Genomic DNA, 19246 nt, shown 5'->3' on the forward strand with positions numbered 1-19246 from the left:
CTCTCATTTAAAAAAATAAATAAATTAGGTATGCTGTCTCTCCTGCTCCTGAGAGCATGCTTGTTCCTTTCCCCTCCCAGCCTTGTTACCTTTACCTTTCTCTCTCCTAAGCTTCAAGGGCCCTTCTTTTGCCTCTGTAGCTCTTCCCTGAGCCCATTTCTTCCAAGGGTCCTTCTTTTGCCTCTGTAACTTTCTAACTGAATTTTTTATAGTTAAAAAAATAATAAATTAGTCATAAGGATTTGCTGCTATTTACAGTGCCACCCTCATCTCCCATTCCTGCCCTATATAGCCTGACTGATGGGCATCAAAACCTAGAGGCGCTTGACTACACCTTCCAGCAAGGAGCGCGATGGCTTTCTGCCTTCTCAGTGTCACAGGCTAGTGGCTTGGTCCTCTTTCCAGGTGTCACTGACTGGAAAAACCTTGCACAAAAAACCCACTACTTCCAGGCCAGGGGGAGGCCAGGTGGGAGGGATCAGTCTTTCCCAGCAGGTCCCAAGGCTTCAGACACAGCCTCAGCGCCCTCCACTGCAATCTGTGGCAGCAGCCTGGTGGCCTCCTCAGGTGGCTCATCAAAGCTCACCTCCTGCACAGCCTCCTGCTTCTTGAACGAGTCTCGGCGCTCAGACAGATGCAGTCTTCGCATGACCACCAGCTCAGAGTCTGGCCCACGGCTGCGACGCCCTGGCTCCCCATCTAGCCGCTCACCTACACCCATCTTGTCAGCTGACTGGCCCCGGCGCAACCTTGGGGACCGGGTGGGTGCAGGCAGGGGTGAGGGTGAATGGGGTGGGGGTGCAGGCATGGGCGGGCAAGCCAAGGGGGAGGGTGGTATGCTGCTGGTAGACTTGCGGCGGCCAGCCTTGGGGCGGGGTGGCCCAAGCTTGGTGGCCAGGCCATGCAGGGAGCTGGGACGGGTGTGGCCAGCAGTGGCTGGAGAGGCAGGGCTGCTTGAGCTCGGAGATGCACTGGGTGGGGACACAGTGTCTGTGGGTGACAGGTGAAGGTCAGGGCCACCAGCCTCATGTCCGTAGCCTTGAGGTAGGGCCCTGGGACTGACTGCACCTGCCAAAGCCCACATTGTTTCATGTGGCCACCTATCATGCCTGCTTTTCCTGCCTCTTGTTTACACAGGCTGTTCCTGTTCCTTTGGATTAGATCTGGTGAACTCCTACTCACACATCAAAGCCCTAGCTCTTATTCACCCACTGCTCACCTAATGACTCACTACTCATTGGGCCAAGATACCCATTTACATCCAACTGTCCACTGGTCCCCAGAGTTATCCAACAAGGGCCCTGCCTCCTTGCCTGTGCTCACCTCCCCACTCCCAGTCCTCATCCCCAGAGGATACCTAGTCTGAGGAAGGCAGAGATGTCACAGATAACCCCTGCCTCACAAAGTCAGGGGGCTGCTGAAGGAGAGAGCAGTTGAGGTCCCCAAGGGGCAGAGAGAGCTTCCTGGATCAGTAGATCTGTGGTCCTCCAGGAGGCCTTCCCTGCCTCTCCTCTGGGTTGCCCCAGCCCATCTCTCAGAGACTGAGTACCCTCTGTGTTGAACTAAGTCACCATCCTTTCCTGCATCCAAATGATTGTTCTCTGCCCTCTGGCTCACATATCCTCTGGGGTTCCCTACTGCCTACCAATTTAAACCCAGCTCTTAGGCCTGATCCATCCTCTAATGTTCTCTTTCTGGCCTCCCCTACCTTTCTCATCCCCCCAGTCTAGGCCCTTTTACTCATGACGTCCCCTCTGCTGGGCACACACTTCCCTGCCCCTGCACCTATCTCTGCACAACCCCAGGCTGCCTCAGAGACTCCAGAAGACTGGAAAGGCCCTTCTGGTCATCTATTTCCCACATCATGTCATTCCATCTTCCCAACTGTGCCAGCTCCCCCCTCCTTAGGTGGTCCTGGGTGCACCCACCTGCCAGGGTATCAGAAGCAGGGCTGCGGCAGGGCATGGTGGGGCTAGGGGAGAGGCTGTGGGTGGGTGAGGCTGGAAGGCTCTCGCCGGATGACAGGGAGTGGTGGAGGCCGGAGGAGAAGCTGCGGCTAGTGTGCAACACCGATGACTGTTTTGAGATCTTCCTGAAGAGTGACTTCCGCCTGTGGGTGAGAACGTCAAGTGTTCCAGGACCCCTGTCCTCAGCAGGAGCTCCTGGACCAATACCTCTAGTGCCCCCCCCATCCCACACAATACAGGTTCTCCTATCCATGCTCCCTGGCTACTCACCGGTCCTGTGTCTCACGCCGGCCACTTCGCTTGTTTCTGCGTGCCATACGGCCCTTGGCCGCGTTCTTCCGGGCAGGGCCTACCTTGATAGACGTGTTCTCCAGGGCTGTGGTCCGAAGGGCAATCTTGTTGCTGCTCTGTAGAAGTAATGATGAGGGGTCTCTTGTGTGCCTCCATCCCAAGAGCACCCCTCCCTACCCATTTCCCACTTATTCTTCAATGCCCCAGATCCTATCCAGCCATGTCTCACCTAATGATCTACCATTTGCTGGGCAAAAGACACCTACCATTTGCTGGGCAAAAGACATATGTCCCCTGTCTCTGTGCACTACCAATGAGCTGTCCACCTATCTGCTGGTTTTAGGATCTACTCAACCTGGGGCCTACCTCCTCCTATGTTGCTACCCCCAAGCCTGAGCCACTGAGGATGGCTGATCTGAGGGAGGCAGAGATGGCACAAGCCCCAAGGGATTAAGAAGGGCTTCCTAGAGGAGTGGCCCTGAAGGGTGATGATAGCGGCCAAAGAAGGAAGCACATCCTAGTCTCAGGGGAGGGGGAGTGCAAGGCTTGGACTTGGGTAGATCAGTGTGGCTGGAGGGGAGACCCATGGAGAATTAGTAGAGGCCTAGTGGTGGTAGAGATATGGGAAGCCCTCAAGGAGAAGGGGGGGGGGTTTAGGGAGCCCTAAGGGTGGGCAGTGGGGGTAGCACCTTCAGCAACAGCTCAACAACATCCATGTGCACCAGCCCCAGTACCGACTCCCCATTGATGTGGGTGATGAGGTCTCCGGCTCGCAGGCCCGCCTCATGGGCAGGGCTCCCTTCCTCCACGCTCTGTGGGAAGATGGCAGGGTCAGTGGTCCAATAGCTGGGGATGCTAGCAAGCTGCTGCATCTCATGTTGCCTCAGTTTCTCTGACCTTGTGGGCTATTCAGAGAATGAGTAGAGTGGACAGGCCAAGCCATTGGCTGGGGGGAAGGAGGACAACCCACCCACTGTGCACTTGCCAGCACGAGACATAAGCTTCATGCCCACTCAGGATCTCTGTCTCCTTTGTCCAACTCCCTCCCTATAAATAACAGGGATGGCAAAGACCCAGAGGGCACCAGCTCTCCATCCTGGGCCTCCAAACCTCACAGACTAGAACACGTATCTTGCCAGGTCACAGCTATCCCCAAACCAGGTCAGGCTGTCCCCGCCCACCCCCAGGCCAGCTCACCCAGACCATGTGATGCACAGTGTAGATGTCACTGTCACCCATGTAGACACGGATGGCCCTCAGGCTGAAGCCGTACTTCTTGCCAGAGCTGTGGATGATAATGGGGGGCCGCAGGCTGCCACACACAGGGGATGGGTCTCGGCTGGGAGAGGAGTCACGAGATGATGGGTTCGAGGACAGTGAGTGTGGGGACAGGGGACTCATGAGGGGACCACCACTGCCATCATCTGCGGGGATAAAGGTTGGGGGGGGTCACTCCCTTGTAGGCCGCCCATAGGGTGCCTTTCTCCCCAACAATGTTGACCACTCTGGCTACTTCACTGCAGCTGCAGTGCTGGGCTTCTGCACATGCAGTTAGTTCCCTTTGCCAGGAGTGTCAGCCCCCCAGGTCTCCCTATGCCTAACCCTTCCCCTCTCCTGGGACTCAGGTCAAACATCACCCTGAGGGACCCTCCAGCTCCCGACACCCCAGGAGAAGCAGCCCCCCCACGATGGTTAAATCGATGTGGACAGACAAGCAAAGACAAGGCAGGGCCACGGGTGTTACCGGCCGTGATAATAAGTGACAGGGCGGACACTGACGCCGACTTGGGCATGCAGCCCCTGCTGGGGCAGGCCCTGGACTTCTCAGGGGCCAGGTCTTTAGAGCCCCCGAGGCGGTATCCCCGGCTGGCATCCAGAGCCCGTGGAGTGCAGTGTCGGGCACCAGTGCTGTTGCTCCGTAGCCGTGACTGACTGAGGGCGGTGGGGTCGGCTGGGGGTTAGCAGGGTGAAGGGGTCAATGTTGACGTGGACACAGTGCACCCTCTGGTCTTTGCTCAGGCAGTTTCCTCTTCCTGTGCACCCTTCCTACATTGCTTTCCCCAGAAAGCTCCAATCCTCAAGTTCCCTCTTCCAGGAAGCCCTTCCCCCTCATCAGACCACTAACTCCCCATCTTGGTGCTTCCCTGCCCCATTCCTCTATCCAGTCCTGTCCTGACCTAATGAAGCTGGAGGCTCTGTAGGGGCCAAGCTGAGGCCCGAAGCTTCTCCAGATCCCTGGCCTCTCCCATCTTAAATAGGTCTCTGTAGAACTCCTCATCTTTCAAAACCCATCTCAAATAGTCCTTCCTCTGGGAAACGTTCCATGATATCACTCCTCCCACCCTGGGCCCCACCTACCAGAGAGACTTGAGGGCTTGGGCGTCACTGTGGTAGCTGCTGGGGGCAGGTCAGGTTCCCCCAGAATGAAGACGGGCCTCTTGGGGCCCACAGGGGCTGGGCCGGCTCCCTCATCCTCCAAAGAGAAGGCAAACTTGGGCATCGTGTCCAGGCTGATGGTGCTCAGGAGAGATGGGCTGGGTCCCTGCTCAGGCTGGGAAGAGGACAAGTAGCAGGAGGACCCCGAGGACGTCCACGACCTCAGCCTAAGCAGGGAAGAGCCCAAGTCATGCTTGCCAGGTGCCCTCACCTCAGGACACACAGCCACCCCCATCGGCCACATCTTAACTCAGCCTAGAGTCAGGGACAACTTGTAAATATAGGGTGAGTTTCCTTTGCCTGCTCCATTCTCTGTGTCCAATGCCCATCCTTTAGCAGACATTATTTCTGTTGAGTCTGGTTTGAAGGATGAACAGGAGTTCATTAGCAAAGGTATTCTGGGTAGAGGGAACAGTGCAAGTAAAAGCCTAGCAGTGTGATGTTATACAGCTGCTTTATGTTTAGTGTGGTTAGGAATACAAAGCCAAAGGGAGTGATGACAGGGGCTAGGTGGGCAGAGGTCTGACAGGTTGGCTAATATATTTGGCCCTTTTCTTTTTTTCATTAATTAATTAATTTATTCATCTTACAGAGGAGAGGGAGAGACAGAGACAGAGAGAGAGAGAGGAGAGACAGAGAGAGAGAAGGGGGGAGGAGCTGGAAGCATCAACTCCCATATGTGCCTTGACCAGGCAAGCCCAGGGTTTTGAACCGGCGACCTCAGCATTTCCAGGTAGACGCTTTATCCACTGCGCCACCACAGGTCAGGCTTTTTTTTTTTTTTTTTTTTTTTGATAGATTGATTTGAGAGAGAGAAAGAGAAACATTCATTTATTGTTTTACTTAGTTGTCCATTCATTGGTTGCTTCCCGTATGTGCCCTGGCTGGGAATCAAATCCACAACTTTGGCATGTTGGGACGATGCTCTAACCAACTAAGCTAACCGGGCAGGGTCTAGTCGATGCAGAATTTTCTACTGGGTCATTAGGAAACTCTTTCCAATGTTAGATTTTGTGGCTCCAGCTCCTACTAGGCTTGCAGGCTGGCTATGTTAATACTGCCCAGCCTACCTACCGAACCTCAGTGTTCAGCTGCTGGACATCCTCCCCTTCACCACGCTCCCATCCTTCTTCCCGGTCCTCATGGGAGCTCCGTTCGGTGAAGGGGAGAGCGGGCTGCACAGCCAGGAACTCAGAGCTGCTATACACCTGGGAAGTAATACAAAATAACAGCAATAAAAATGGAGGCAGAAGACACACCCACTTCCTACATGCCTGATGCTTTCCTGTGATTCCCTTCATTAAATCCTTACTCAGCATGTCCCCAAAGACAGCAAAATCTGTAGCCCACTGTACAGATGAGAAACTGAGGTTCAAAGGGGCCCAGATACCTGTTGATGATCAGGAAAACCTGCCCAGGGCCCAGGCCTTCAAATAGTGCACAGGATTTTTTGATCAAATTATAGACAAAGAAAAGAACTTAAGTTAAACCTGTGAAACTATTAAATGACACTCAGCATAGGAGCTCTACTCACAACAGCCAAAAAGTGAAAATAACCCAAATGTGCATTAGCCGATGAAGAATAAACACAATGTGGTCCATCTGCATGATGGAATGTTACTGTCATGAAAGGGAATGAAGCACTGACACACGCCACAACATGGATGAACCCTGAAAACATTCATGCTGAGTGTAAGAGAAGCCAGATACAATAGCTCACATCATATGTGATCCCATCTATGTGAAATGTCCAGAAGAGGCAAATTTGCAGACACAGAAAGCAGACTAGTGGCTCATCGGGGCTGGAGGAGCGGGTGTAGGGAGTGGCTGCTGCTGGGTATGGGGTTTGGGGACAATGGAAATGTTCTGCAACTAGACAGAAGTGATGACTGCACAATACTGTGAGTGCTAAATGTCAGTGAATTGTACACTCTACAATGGCTAAACCGTATATTTTATGCTGAATTTTACAACAACAAAAATGCAAAGAAAACCCAAATATCTTGCAATGTTTCCTGAGTGCTACCTACATCCAGGGCCTGGACCCCACCTTGCTGAACCGGTGGGAGCAGGATGAGAACTTGGGGATCTCTGTGGATGACTCCTCATCGTTGGTCTCATCGTCCTCAGAGCCCAGGTGTCTGTACCGTTCTGAGCGTGCTACAGGAGAGAAGCACATGCAGCCAACGTGAAGTGGCTGTGAGGGTGCTAGGTGATGTGCAGAGGGTATCCCAGGCAGGGTGGGGTACGGGCACCGCCAGGGCAAAGGCCTCAAGGTGGGACCGTGCCCCGTGTGTTTAGGCATCACAAGAGGATTAGGCAGCAGAGTGAATATCTGGGACTCCATCCTAGCTATATCCCTAAAAGCTGTGGGACTGTGGGGGGAATTCTTATGTCTGAGCCTTACTGTCTTCACTTTTGAGATAGGTTACCCAGAATTAGAAAAATTGTGCACCTCAAATATAAACCATGTTCCTTGCTTTTCAAAAGAGGAAACAGACCCTCAGAGAGGACTTCTGACATGCTCAAGATCACAAAGCAAGTTCTGGAAGAGGTACTGTAAACCAAGGGTATTTGCTGTTTGGCCAGAGCCCTGAATGGGGTGAGCTCACTGAAGTACCTGAGGGGACCCCTCCACAAAAGCAAGGCGAGGTGCCCCACCCTCCCATGTGACCCACAGGGTTCTATGCTGGGACACTGAACCTGCAGGCAGACCCCAGGCAGTGGTCTGGCACGCTCAGTGCCTTGGTTCCCCCTCCCACAATTTGAGGGGGGTGCCGCACATCCTGAACCCAGAAGCACAGGAAATTCCAGCCATGGGGGCAACTGGTAGACCTGCCCCAGCTTCTTGGAAAGCTTAGGAAGTTGGAACCTCTAGGCCCAGGGAAAGGTACCAAGACTGGGCAGAGACCCTAGCAGACAGCCCTCTCTGCCTCTAAAACCCCACTCACTGTCAAAGTAGCTGGTGTCATCCTCGGCTTCGAGCTGTGGCACGAACTCAGCCTTGTGTCGCAGAAGTCCCGCCCAGTCCAGTGTCCGGAAGAAGGGGTGCTGCTTCACCTCATGGGTGCCGCCTGCAGACATGCCTGGCTGAGCTCTGTGGGGCCCTAACCCCATGGCCCTCTGGGCCAACAGGAACCAAAACTTGGCCAACACAGAACCAGAGAGATAGGAGGCAGAGCCAACCACTGTTTAAAAGCCCAGAGAGGGCCCTAGCCAGGAAGCTCAGTTGGTTTGAGTGTTGTCCCAATATGCCAAGGTTATGGGTTTGATCCCCAGTCAGGGCACATACAAGAATCAACCAATGAATGCATAAATAAGTGGAACAACAAATTGATGTTTCTCTCTCTCTCCCTCCCTTCTCTCACTCTCTAAATTAAAAAAAAAAAAAAAAAAAAAAAAAAAAAGAGGCCAGAGAGGAACAGAGCTGGGGCTCAAACCCCAGGTCCTGATCTTCCCTCTGTTGAATTCTGAGATCCAACCACCCATAGTCTTAGAAGAAACCTCAGAGTCTTCTAAGGGCTTCCTTCTTGTGCCTTTTGCACATTTCTAGTCCATGGAATAGGACTGGCTGCATGAAGGTGTCCTGTTCCTCAGCCTCAACCTCACTGTTCTCTCCTGTGGCCAAGCTTCATCATGACCATGACCTGCAGTGGCTGCATTACATCTCAAATAGTCCCTTAACAAAACACTAGGTGACTGGGAATACTGGGACAGTGAGTCCACTGGGCTGGGCCATTGAGGATGTTAGGATACAGACCCCGATCTTTTTGGCTCAGCCCTAGTGTTCCGTCTGCACAAGACCCAGCTACCTGCTATTCTCCCAAGGTCTTGTGCTAATTGCTGGGAAACTCCTATGCATCCTTCAAAACCCCAGCTGCAAGTCCCTCTCCTCCATGCAACCTTTCAAGTAGAGTTCTTGCTTACCCCAGCCCCCATACATACCAGTGCCCAGACGGTCCAGTGGGTTCTGCCTGAGGAGCCTGGTGATGAGGTCCTGGGCATCAGCTGGAAGGGCCTCCTCCCCCTCTGGCCACATGATCTCATCTAAAATGAAAAAAGGGAGTGAGGGGGTGGGAATAATGTTGCCTAGTACCTCTCTTCTCTCACTGTGCTTCAAGCCATTAGCCTCCTCTGATCCTTCAACACACCAGGTTCAGTCCTACCTCACAGCTTTTGCTTTGGCTGTGCCCTCTGCCCGGGGCACCTACCCCTCTCCTGTGTCCGTAACTCCCTGCCACACCTCCAGGTCTGCTCACAGGTCTTCTCTGAGGCCTCCACAGCTCTCTATTTAATATGGTGCCCCAGTACCCTGCCCCTTCCCCTTTCTGCTTCTTCTTCTTGGCAATTTTGGCATCTAACTGCTCTGTAATTTGCTTATTTATCTCACTTATTGTCTGTCTTGCCTACCGGACAGTGAGCACCAGAAGAGCTGTCCATTTTGTCCTCAGTTGTGTCCCCTGTGCCCAGCTGGGGCCACACACATCATTGGTGCGTGGGCCACATGTGGGCTGTTCCCCTCTCTAACACAGGTGGGGAAAATGCTGCGCTGAGCTGCAGTGCAGCAGAGACTCAAACCTGTGGCCCCAGGGGATGGGGAACGCACCACTGACCACCTGGCCAAAGAGTTCCTCAGGGGTATCTCCAAAGAAAGGCACGCAGCCCACCAGGAACTCATAGAGGACGACGCCCATGGCCCACCAGTCCACCGGCTTGCCATAGCCCTGGCGGAAGATCACTTCGGGTGCGATGTACTCGGGAGTCCCACACACCTGGGCCAGGCAGAACAAGGAAACTGAAGACAGCCTCCAGCCCGGGAGAAACCCCAGGAGAGACCAGAAGGCCAGACCAGGCTGGGAATAAGGGCTGGGTAGAATTAAAGGGGGCAGCCCTTTTGGCTGCCAAGTCTTGCCATGTCCCAGGGTTGGGCTTCAGAAGGAGGGGCCCAGCACACAGGGGCACCTGCCTACCCACCTGCTTGTCCATGAACTCCCTGGTGTCCTTTTCAATGTGGCCCTCGTAGAGGTTGGTGGCCATGCTCATCAGCCCGATCTTGGACAGGCCGAAGTCAGTCAGCTTGATGTGGCCAAGTGAGGTGATAAGCAGGCTGTAGGTAGGTAGGCAGCATGCTCAGAGCTAGGGGCCCAGACACCTGGCAGCTCCTGCTGTCTTTGAACTTGGCTCCACCCAGGGTAGGCCAGAGCACTCCAGGGATTGAAAAGTCCTTCCATGCACAGCCACATTATCACAAGAACCAATAGGTCTTGGGCAATATTACAAATTTGGCAAGCATCTCTGTGCACCTACTGGTTACATCTGGTGTTGCTATGGAGCACCTACTGTATATTTTGCTGTGCAAAATCAAATTTCCTGAGAATCATAGCATCTCCCAACTGTGTGTTAAACCAATTCCCGAACACCTACTGTGGGGGGGGGGGATCTACAATGTATTTTTGCACACGTGTCCATTACTATACAAATTAAACATTTTGCAAGCAACTATTGTTTATATCCTGTGTTGAAAAATGAACATATCTTGAGCACCTAGTGTATACAAAAATATCTGTGCACCTGCCTGACCAGGCGGTGGCACAGTGGATAGAGCGTTGGACTGGGATGCTGAGGACCCAGGTTCGAAACCTCAAGGTCGCCAGCTTGAGCGCGGGCTCATCTGGCTTGAGCAAAAAAAAATGCTCACCAGCTTAGACCCAAGGTCACTGGCTCAAACAAGGGGTTACTCGGTCTGCTGAAGGCCCACGGTCAAGGCACATATGAGAAAGCAATCAATGAACAACTAAGGCGTTGCAACGAAAAACTGATGATTGATGCTTCTCATCTCTCTCCGTTCCTGTCTGTCTGTCCCTATCTATCCCTCTCTCTGACTCTCTCTCTGCCCCTGTAAAATAAAAATTAAAAATATATATATATAAATAAATAAAAATATCTGTGCACCTCATGAGCGGGCCCATTTTTTTTTTTTTAGTGAGAGGAGGGGAGGCAGAGAGACAGATTCCCACATGTGCCATGACCAGGATCCACCCAGCAAGCCCACTAGGGGGCGATGCTCTGCCCATCTGAAGCTGCTGGTCCCTTGCATAGTAACAGAGCCATTTATTTTTTAATGCCTGAGGTAGAGGCCACAGAGCCATCCTCAGCGCCCTCAGCACTGAAGGTCAACTCCTGGCTGGAGCCAGGTTGGGGGGGACAGGATGGGGGGGGGGGCAGGAGAGGGGCAGAAAAGCAGATGGTCGCTTCTCTTGTATGCCCTAACTAGGAATCTAACCAGGGATATCCACACACCAGGCTGAGCCTCTACCACTGAACCAACCAGCCAGGGCCTGAATTCATTTTATAAAAACTTGCACATCTACCACGTATGCTGCTGTTTAAGTTTTCTTGCTTAAGGACAGATATGTTTGCTAAGGGATATAATCACATGCTCCATCTTTATAAAGTCACATTTTCATGTACCTCCTGGATACCTCTACAACTTAAAAATAAATGTCTAGAGAACTCACGGTAGAACTCACTGTATATATCCAGGTTGTAGGATGAGCCATCTATTGTGTACCTCAACTCTGTAAAGAAACAATTTGGCGTACCTTCTATGTGCACCCACTGGTTTGTTTTTTTAAATAAGGGGTGTTTCTTGAGCAACTACTGTGTGCAACAGCTGTGAAAAAACACTTTGCTGTTGCTATCAGGCATAGCCACAACCAACGTTTCCTGAGCTCCTACAGGCAAACCATCTAAAAAAACATTTTTCTTGAACACCGATGATATCTGCTATTTAAAATTTTTTTTCCTTCTTGTAAATGAAATGATATGATGCCTGGGATTTCCTTCAAATCATCCAGTGGGGAGGGGATAAAGGACTGGCCAAGTGTTGTGGAATCTGAGTATGGACATGGGACACTACATCCTTCTCTTATGAGCTAAATTATGTCCCCACAAAACACACATGTTGAAGTCCTAATCTTCAGTAACCATGAATGTGACTTTATTTGGAGAAAGAATCATTGGACATGTGATTACTTAAGGTCAAATTGGAGCAGGATGGCTACTAATCCAATATGACTGGTGTCCTTAAAAAAAGGGGAAATTTGGACACAGACATGCACAGAAGGAGGATGCCATGTGAACACTGGAGTGATGCTACTACAAGCCAAGGAACTACCAGAAGCTGGGAGAGGAGCTTGGAACAGACCCCTTCCTGGTGCCTTCAGAGAGGGCACGGGTGGCCCTGCTGACACTGTGATCTTGGACTCTGGCCTCAAGACTATAAGAATAAATTTCTGTTGTTTTGACTGCCCAGTCTGCGTTATTTTGTTGTGGCAACCTGAGGGGACTAATGTACCTTCCCTTCATTTTGGGGTTTATATCGAAATTTTCCAAAGTGAAAGTGAAGTATTTTCCTCAAGCACCTACTGTGTGCACCTATCCCTCCCTCAACCCTTCAAGGTTGGGCACAGTCTTGCCCTGTCTTGCAGATTAGGGTCCTGAGGGGCAGGCCCTTCACTGGGGTCTGACCTGAGAAACTTGAAAGACCCCATCCTACCCATGAATGATGCCAAAGAAGCCTGTTGGGCACAGGGCTTCCTTAGGGCACGAAGCACAGACCCAGGTATACAGCAGGGGCCAAATACACAATTGCTTTGTTTTTTGAGGCTCTTGGAAACTACAAGATGCCCTGAAAACAAGTAGGGCTCTTACAACTTATGTTCGCACCTCCACATAACAAGTACCTAAGAATCATGTGCTTCTTGCCTCTTATTTAGAGGGCACTCAATATATGGGCAGCCCTTTCCTTTGTACACAGCAGATTCTCAATTAATGCAGGGGAGAGTGCTTTGAAAATTTTATAGGGGTTACCAAGCATTAAGGATTATTAACATTCATGCTCATGTCTCCCCAGTCCTCATAGAGAACCTGGCATATAGTAGGTACTTACTAGATGCTAGAATAAAATAAACATCCCAAGACCCTCAATAAACATGGTCTCTTCCTTTTATTTATTTATTTTTTTGTATTTTTCCAAAGTTAGAAGCGGGGAGGCAGTCAGACAGAACCCTGCATGCTCCTGACTGGGATCCACCCAGCATGCCCACCAGGGGGCGATGCTCTGCCCATCTGGGGCATTGCTCTGCTTCCACAGAGCCATTCTAGTGCCTGAGGTGGAGGCCATGGAGCTGTCCTCAGTGCCCGGGCCAACTTTGCTCCAATGGAGCCTTGGCTGCGGGAGGGGAAGAGAGAGACAGAGAGGAAGGAGAGGGGGAGGGGTGGAGAAGCAGATGGGCGCTTCTCCTGTGTCCCTGACCAGAAATCGAACCTGGGACTTCCACACACTGGGCCAACACTCTACCGCTGAGCCAACTGACCAGGGCCAGTCTCTTCCTTTTTTTTACTGCAGTAAAACAGAACATGTGCTGAAGACATTAGCCATCGCTTTCTTCACAAATAAGGTTTTGCAATATGCACGTTCCTTTTCCTGTATATAGCTGGTGCCTCACAAGTGCATATTCTCTTCCCTTGTGTGGCAGCAGCTCTGAGTGCATGATTTCTTCCCATATACAGTTATACATTCTAAGTGCACATTCCCTCTCCTTGCCTGGCACCACCTTCCTAAATTCATAGTCCCTTCCCTGCATACAGCAAGTGCCTATTAAGTTAACTGCTCTCCTCTGTACACACCAGGTGCTCAACATGTGCAAGACCCCTGCCTTCCCACCACTAGAAGCTTCATGATGCCAACAGAATCCAGACAGAGGGCATTCAAGAGCAGCGCCAGGCCCCACCCCAACCCTCCTGGGCCCCGCCCCCGGAGGCCCCAGCCACTCACTTGTCAGGCTTGAGGTCCCGGTGCACAATGCCATAGTTGTGCAGGTACTCGAGCGCCAGCACCGTCTCTGCGAAGTACATGCGGGCCATGTCCACGGGCAGCGGGCCCATGTTCTTCAGGAGCGTGGCACAGTCGCCACCTGTGAGGGGAGACATCCTTTAGGCATAGGCTCTACAGCCCTGCCCAAAGCCTCCACACCCTCCCCACCTGGTGCAAAAGGGTCTGAATTGGGGTGGCGATCCGGGCAAGGGTTAGGCAAGCAGGGCCCCTGACTCCTGATTCTCCCTTGGCCAGGCAGCAGCAGTCCTGTTAAGTGCACAGCCCCTTCTCTATACACAGCTGGTGCCTCCAAAGTGCATGATTCCTCTCCTTGCCTGGCAGCATCTTGATAAATGCCTGTTCTGTGCTTACCTGAAGGCCCTGCTGTATCCTGAACTGCAAACCTGAAGCGGCAACTCATCACTGTGACCCCTTCCCTGTTCTTCCAGCCTCCAGGCCTCTTTCCACCAGTCTCCCTGCCTAGGATTTACATTTTCCCCCTATCCCCCAGGCTCCCACCCTCACACTCTTTTTTGGACTCCCTAGCCCTGACACCCCATCCTAGACTGAGGGCCTCCAAGGCAGGCTGGGACCCCATGAAGGACAGAACAGATTCCAACTGGGCCCAATGGGCTTTCTCCTGGGGGTTCCCCAGAGATCACACCTTCCACATATTCCATGACCATGCAGAGGTGGCGTCGGGTCTCAAAGGAGCAGAACATGCTGACCACAAAGGGATTCTCGGCGAAGGTGAGGATGTCGCGCTCCACGAAGACCTGCTGGATCTGGTTACGGAGGATCAGGTTCTGTTTGTTGATCTTCTTGATGGCAAAACGCTGCCTTGTGTCCCGATGCCGCACCAGGTAGACGGCCCTGGGAGAAGGGCAAGACTCACTGAGGCCTGAGCTCAAGGCTCTGGCAGGCACAAAGAACAAACCTGGGCCCAGGACCCAATCTGCTGGACCTTGGCCTGTGTTGAGCTCTCCACCTGGGACACCTTTCTCCATACCTGGCCTCTCTCACAAAGCAGTCACCATGGGTTTAAGCTGCTCTGCTTGGTGTCCTATAAATGAGCCAGACACGGCCCTGGTGTAGTTGGCCCTTACAGTGTTTATTTATTCAGAGCAGGCTGAGACCCATTAACTCAAAAATTTGTACCAAACTCAAACTGATTTAAATATAGTCCAAGTAAGTAACTTATTAGCTATTTAGCACCTGCTAGCTTTACATTCCTGGTGAAACTACACCCTACTGCTCCCAACCAGGTAAACCCTGGGACTACAAGGAACCCACACATGCTGTTCCTGCCCTTTGAGGCTCTCTGACCCAGAGACTCCCCACCATGCTCCTGGCCCCCTCTTCCATCTTGCTCTGATGGTCTCACGCTGTAAGGGACTCCCCACTCCCACCCTCTGCACATCTGTCAAAGTTGCCCATTATGCTCACTGCATGCTACTGCCACCAGGGGGTCATCTTTTTTCCTGATTAGAATCCCCTGCACCTGGATAATGGACCAGCCAGGCCCAGGCCGTGCTTGGTTGTGTTCTATCTCCACGTCCCTCTGCAGAACTCAGCTGTCACAGTGGGCATCTGAGAAATGGGTCTGTGGAGGACCCAAAAACTCACCCATAGGCCCCATTGCTAATGAGCTTGATGGTTTCAAAGTCACTTTCACATGGCTTCCTCCGTGACGGGCCAACCAGGGCAGGGCTCTGAGGGGCAAGAAAGACTCAGGGTCCTGATGCCCTGAGGAGTGGGCTGGGCTCCTCCAGCCCCCAAGTCCTGGTGCCTGATACTACTTTTTCTCCCATCCAAACTTCTCCAACTCAGTGTCTGGGTTTCTGAGCTTTTGCTCAAGCCGTGCCCTCCTCCCAAAAAAACTCCCCTGACCTTCCCCTCATAGTCACAGGCATTTATTAAGCACCTGTCATGGAAGACTTCTGTAAACTAGCCCCCCCCCCCCATAACTCCCTGGTTTGCCCTGAGAAGAAGAAGACAGGTGTGGGGCCTCAAATCTCTGTGCCTTACCTCTAGGGACTCAGGCGCTAGGGGCTGTCCTCTGTCATTGAGGTGACTCAAAGGCACCATCTCTGAAAGACAAAAGAAGAACCTTCAATGGGGCCTCCACACCTTGCTTCTCTATCACTCAAAGATTTCCTGAGGCTTCCAGGGCCCATCTGGGGCCGGGGACATGAAGCCTCCCCTGACCAGCTCCTGTAATACCTCTAATGAGACCCTACAGTGTCCAAGTCTCAGCCAAACCCACGAGGTTGGACTAAACAACTAAGGAACCATCTAGAAAGGCTAGCAAGGATCCTGGCCAGGTGCTCAGTGGATAAAGCATTCACCTGGTGCACTTTCAACCCTCAGACAGGGCAATAGAGAAGCAATCAGTGAGTACACAACTAAATGGAACAACTAAATGAAACAATGAGTCGATGGTTCTTTCTCTCCCTTCCCCTCTTTTTTCCTTCCTCTCTCTCAAGTCAATGAAAAAATAAGAAGGGCTAACAGGCAGCCCAGGCTCTGACTACTCTGCCTTCATTAAACCTTGGCTCCAAACCTTGTGCTAGTGATCCCAGTTTTGTTTTTTTGGGGGGGGATTTGTTTTTTGGGGGGGGGTTGGTATTTTTCCGAAGCTAGAAACGGGGGGATAGTCAGACAGACTCCCGCATGCACCCAACCGGGATCCACCCGGCATGCCCACCAGGGGGCGATGCTCTGGCCATCTGGGGCGTTGCTCTGCTGCAACCAGAGCCATTCTAGCACCTAAGGCAGAGGCCACAGAGCCATCCTCAGCGCCCAGGCCAACTTTGCTCCAATGGAGCCCTGGCTGCGGGAGGAGAAGAGAGAGACAGAGAGGAAGGAGAGGGGGAGGGGTGGAGAAGCAGACGGGCGCCTCTCCTGTGTGCCCTCGCTGGGAATCGAACCCGGGACTCCTGCACGCCAGGCCGACGCTCTACCACTGAGCCAACCGGCCAGGGCCGATCCCCAGTTTTAACACTGGCTTCTAACAACCTTCTAGTTCAGAATGTGGCCCATGGGAAGCCCCTTTACAGTCCAACTCCAGGACTTGGCAGGTTGATTGGAGTGAGTGGTCTGTGAATTCTGAGCTGTGACAGTGGCAATGAAGAATGTCTCATAGTCTCAGAGCTAGGCTGGGATGGGGCAGTGCAGTCTTGGGGTGAGGAAGGCCTAAGTTCAAATATAACTCCTTCTATTCTCAGTGGGCCCCTCCAGGTATTGGGTGGGTGATCTGCCCCACAGCCTCAGCCTCCACCTGCCTTACTACTTCCTGCTCCCTATGACACCAGGCACACCCCCATCGCCACCTATGTTATCTTTCCTAGACAGACAGGAGGACAGCTTTGGCCACAGGGCCAGTCCACCAGTGGTCTGGCCTCAGGCATACCTGTGTCTGATCCCCTGCTCAACTTCATCTGCCTGGAGCCTTCGTTTCTCCAGCTTCAAATGGGGACAATAGCAGCCTGATCCCAAAGTTAACACAGCAATGAAGCTAGGCAGATATACTGTCCATTATAGCCCGGCCCTTCCAATCCCCTTGCTTGCCCCCGAACCCCTATTTCTTTCGTTCCTCAGCTGTACCCCTCTTCTGCTCCTCCAATATGCCAGACATAATCCCACCTCAAGGCTTTTGTAGTTCTCTTGCCTGGCACCCCCCTTTTTCTCCCTCAGATCTGCACCTGGTTATCTCTCCATTCTCAGTTTAAACATCACCTCTTTCCAGAGCTTACCCTGACCACCCTTGGACCAAGCCAGTCCAAGTGCCACGCTCCCCTCTTGCCACATTTTGGCTCCCTATCCCAGCTGCTCGGGGGAGTTCTTGCCTGCGGGTGGCCCCTTCTGACTTTGAGGCTACCCCTGGGGCCACAGTTAGGTAAAACTGGGAACAGGCTATGTGGATTTGTAGGATGATATAAACGTCATTGCCAGTGGTGATCCCATGGTGCTCTGGCCCACTTCAACTTGGCATTTGAGGACACTGAGGCCCCAAGGCTTTGGCAGGTTAGGGGGCCCAATGTGCCGTGCAGCCACCTGACCTTGGAATCTCAGGCACTTTCCCCACTGTGGGTCCCATGGGTGATCAAGGTCAGGAAACAGAAAGACAAGTACCAATGACTCTGCCTCAGCCTCTCAGTCTCCTCTCTTTACCCGGCCCCACCCTAGCTTACCCTCAAGGGGGTCCTTAGCCAGGCCCAGCTGCCCAATGATGTACTGTGGCAGGTCGGTCTTGATGCCCTGGCCTTCTCGAGCCTGGCCCTCTGCAGCCTCCAGCAGATGGTAAAACTCCTCAGGGTCAAACTCCTGAGGGGTTAAAAAGGATTAGTCAGTTGAGGGCTTCTTGTTTCCAGGCCTTTGCAAATGCTGTGCCCATCCAGAGCACTCTGACCAGTGGTTCCAAGTTGTCCCTGGGATCTTAGTTCCTGTCTCATCCTACAGGAGGCAGTCCCAGTCTGGCAGCCTCCCTCAGCCCTATGTAATGGGAACTGTGTCTTGTATCTTGGGGATGTGGTCTCAGCTCTATTAGGCCCCTCATCTGGCCATGGAAGGAGACTCACAAGACACTCTAGGAGCCTTGCTGGCCTTGAGATGATGATCAGCAGCTTCCGAACCAGCTGAACAATGAAGCCGACCTCCTCACTGTCTGAGCGCTCGTGAGCCTGGAGGCAGGTGGGTGTGACATTACTCGTAGGCCCTTGTCCCCACCCTGCCCAACCCAGGGACTCCCAGACCCAACCTCCCCACACACATCCTGCAGCAGCCTCTCTAGCTTCTCCTGCATCTCCAGGAAGTAGCGGGAGGTGATGAGTGCCTCTTCAGACTTGCCCAGGCAGTCGCGGGCCAGCTCGACGATCTGGTGGTGGATGAAGCCCAGAACACCATCGGCTAGTGCCAGCTGGGCACCAGGCGCGAAGGCTGTGAGGAACTCCTGCAGATGACCCTCCATCTGGGCCGTGGCCTGGGCGGGGGAAATGGGTGACCTGGTCATTGGACAGAACAGAGGAGCAACATGCACAGATGGGGGCGGGAGACACAGCAGGGAAAGAAATGTGACCATGAAGCCAATGGGGTCAGAGGACTGGGGGGACATTAGAGACCAAGAGGGAAAAATAAAAATGGACAGATGTGGGGACACAGCCAAGAAGACAGAGTGCCTGTCTGTCACAAAGAGAGAAAGCAATGTGGAGGGTGCTGGGGCCGGCCCAGCCCCACGGCACTGCCCACCTTCGGGAACCTCTCCCGGTACACACGATTCATCATGACGGCCTCGCTGTCAAAGGGTCCTGTCGTGCGTCCAGGGCTGAAGGGGGGTGATGATTAGCTTGTGCCATAGGACCTGAGGCCCAGCCTAGGGGAAGGGGGCTGAGCCAGAGGGGAAGGGGAGCCATGCTGTGGTCCAAAAGCCAGCCCAGGGAGGAGCCAGGGCAGGGGCTAGAGGTCAAGACCCACCTGAGGCTGCGGGAACGGGGTCGAAGACAGGGTGAGCGGTGGCCAGCCTCCTCGTCAGCCACACTCTCTGAGCTGCGGAAATGCTTGGACAGGAAACGCAGTTCGTCTGGCGTTGGTTGGAAAGGAAGCTGGTGGAGACGCTCCCGGGAGGATGAGCTTGACTGGCAGGAGGATGTATCAGAGCGAAGGCTGATAGTCAGTG

General features: G+C 52.9%; 1 protein-coding gene across 10 annotated transcripts in view; it reads right to left on the reverse strand.

The window, feature by feature from the left end:
* Nucleotides 1-19246, reverse strand: part of MAST3 (microtubule associated serine/threonine kinase 3) — a 39960-nt gene continuing 20714 nt past the window's right edge. For 8 of the 10 annotated variants that reach the window (XM_066269603.1, XM_066269595.1, XM_066269621.1 and 5 more), the window contains 22 exons: nucleotides 19045-19205; nucleotides 18820-18895; nucleotides 18344-18553; nucleotides 18153-18254; nucleotides 17766-17898; nucleotides 15601-15662; nucleotides 15199-15284; nucleotides 14237-14445; nucleotides 13534-13672; nucleotides 9669-9801; nucleotides 9301-9466; nucleotides 8640-8741; nucleotides 7646-7768; nucleotides 6745-6854; nucleotides 5769-5902; nucleotides 4617-4861; nucleotides 4003-4209; nucleotides 3456-3682; nucleotides 2948-3070; nucleotides 2238-2374; nucleotides 1929-2110; nucleotides 1-990 (listed from right to left, as the gene is read on the reverse strand). In XM_066269603.1, coding sequence (XP_066125700.1) covers nucleotides 479-990; nucleotides 1929-2110; nucleotides 2238-2374; nucleotides 2948-3070; nucleotides 3456-3682; nucleotides 4003-4209; nucleotides 4617-4861; nucleotides 5769-5902; nucleotides 6745-6854; nucleotides 7646-7768; nucleotides 8640-8741; nucleotides 9301-9466; nucleotides 9669-9801; nucleotides 13534-13672; nucleotides 14237-14445; nucleotides 15199-15284; nucleotides 15601-15662; nucleotides 17766-17898; nucleotides 18153-18254; nucleotides 18344-18553; nucleotides 18820-18895; nucleotides 19045-19205 — 3579 coding nt within the window. In that variant the 3' untranslated portion in view covers nucleotides 1-478. Of the gene's footprint in view, nucleotides 991-1928; nucleotides 2111-2237; nucleotides 2375-2947; nucleotides 3071-3455; nucleotides 3683-4002; nucleotides 4210-4616; nucleotides 4862-5768; nucleotides 5903-6744; nucleotides 6855-7645; nucleotides 7769-8639; nucleotides 8742-9300; nucleotides 9467-9668; nucleotides 9802-13533; nucleotides 13673-14236; nucleotides 14446-15198; nucleotides 15285-15600; nucleotides 15663-17765; nucleotides 17899-18152; nucleotides 18255-18343; nucleotides 18554-18819; nucleotides 18896-19044; nucleotides 19206-19246 lie in introns of those variants that run through there. The other 2 variants (XM_066269629.1, XM_066269639.1) reach the window with 2 other exon arrangements.

The sequence above is a fragment of the Saccopteryx bilineata genome, chromosome 1, assembly GCF_036850765.1.
Source record: "Saccopteryx bilineata isolate mSacBil1 chromosome 1, mSacBil1_pri_phased_curated, whole genome shotgun sequence".
NCBI lineage: Eukaryota > Metazoa > Chordata > Mammalia > Chiroptera > Emballonuridae > Saccopteryx > Saccopteryx bilineata.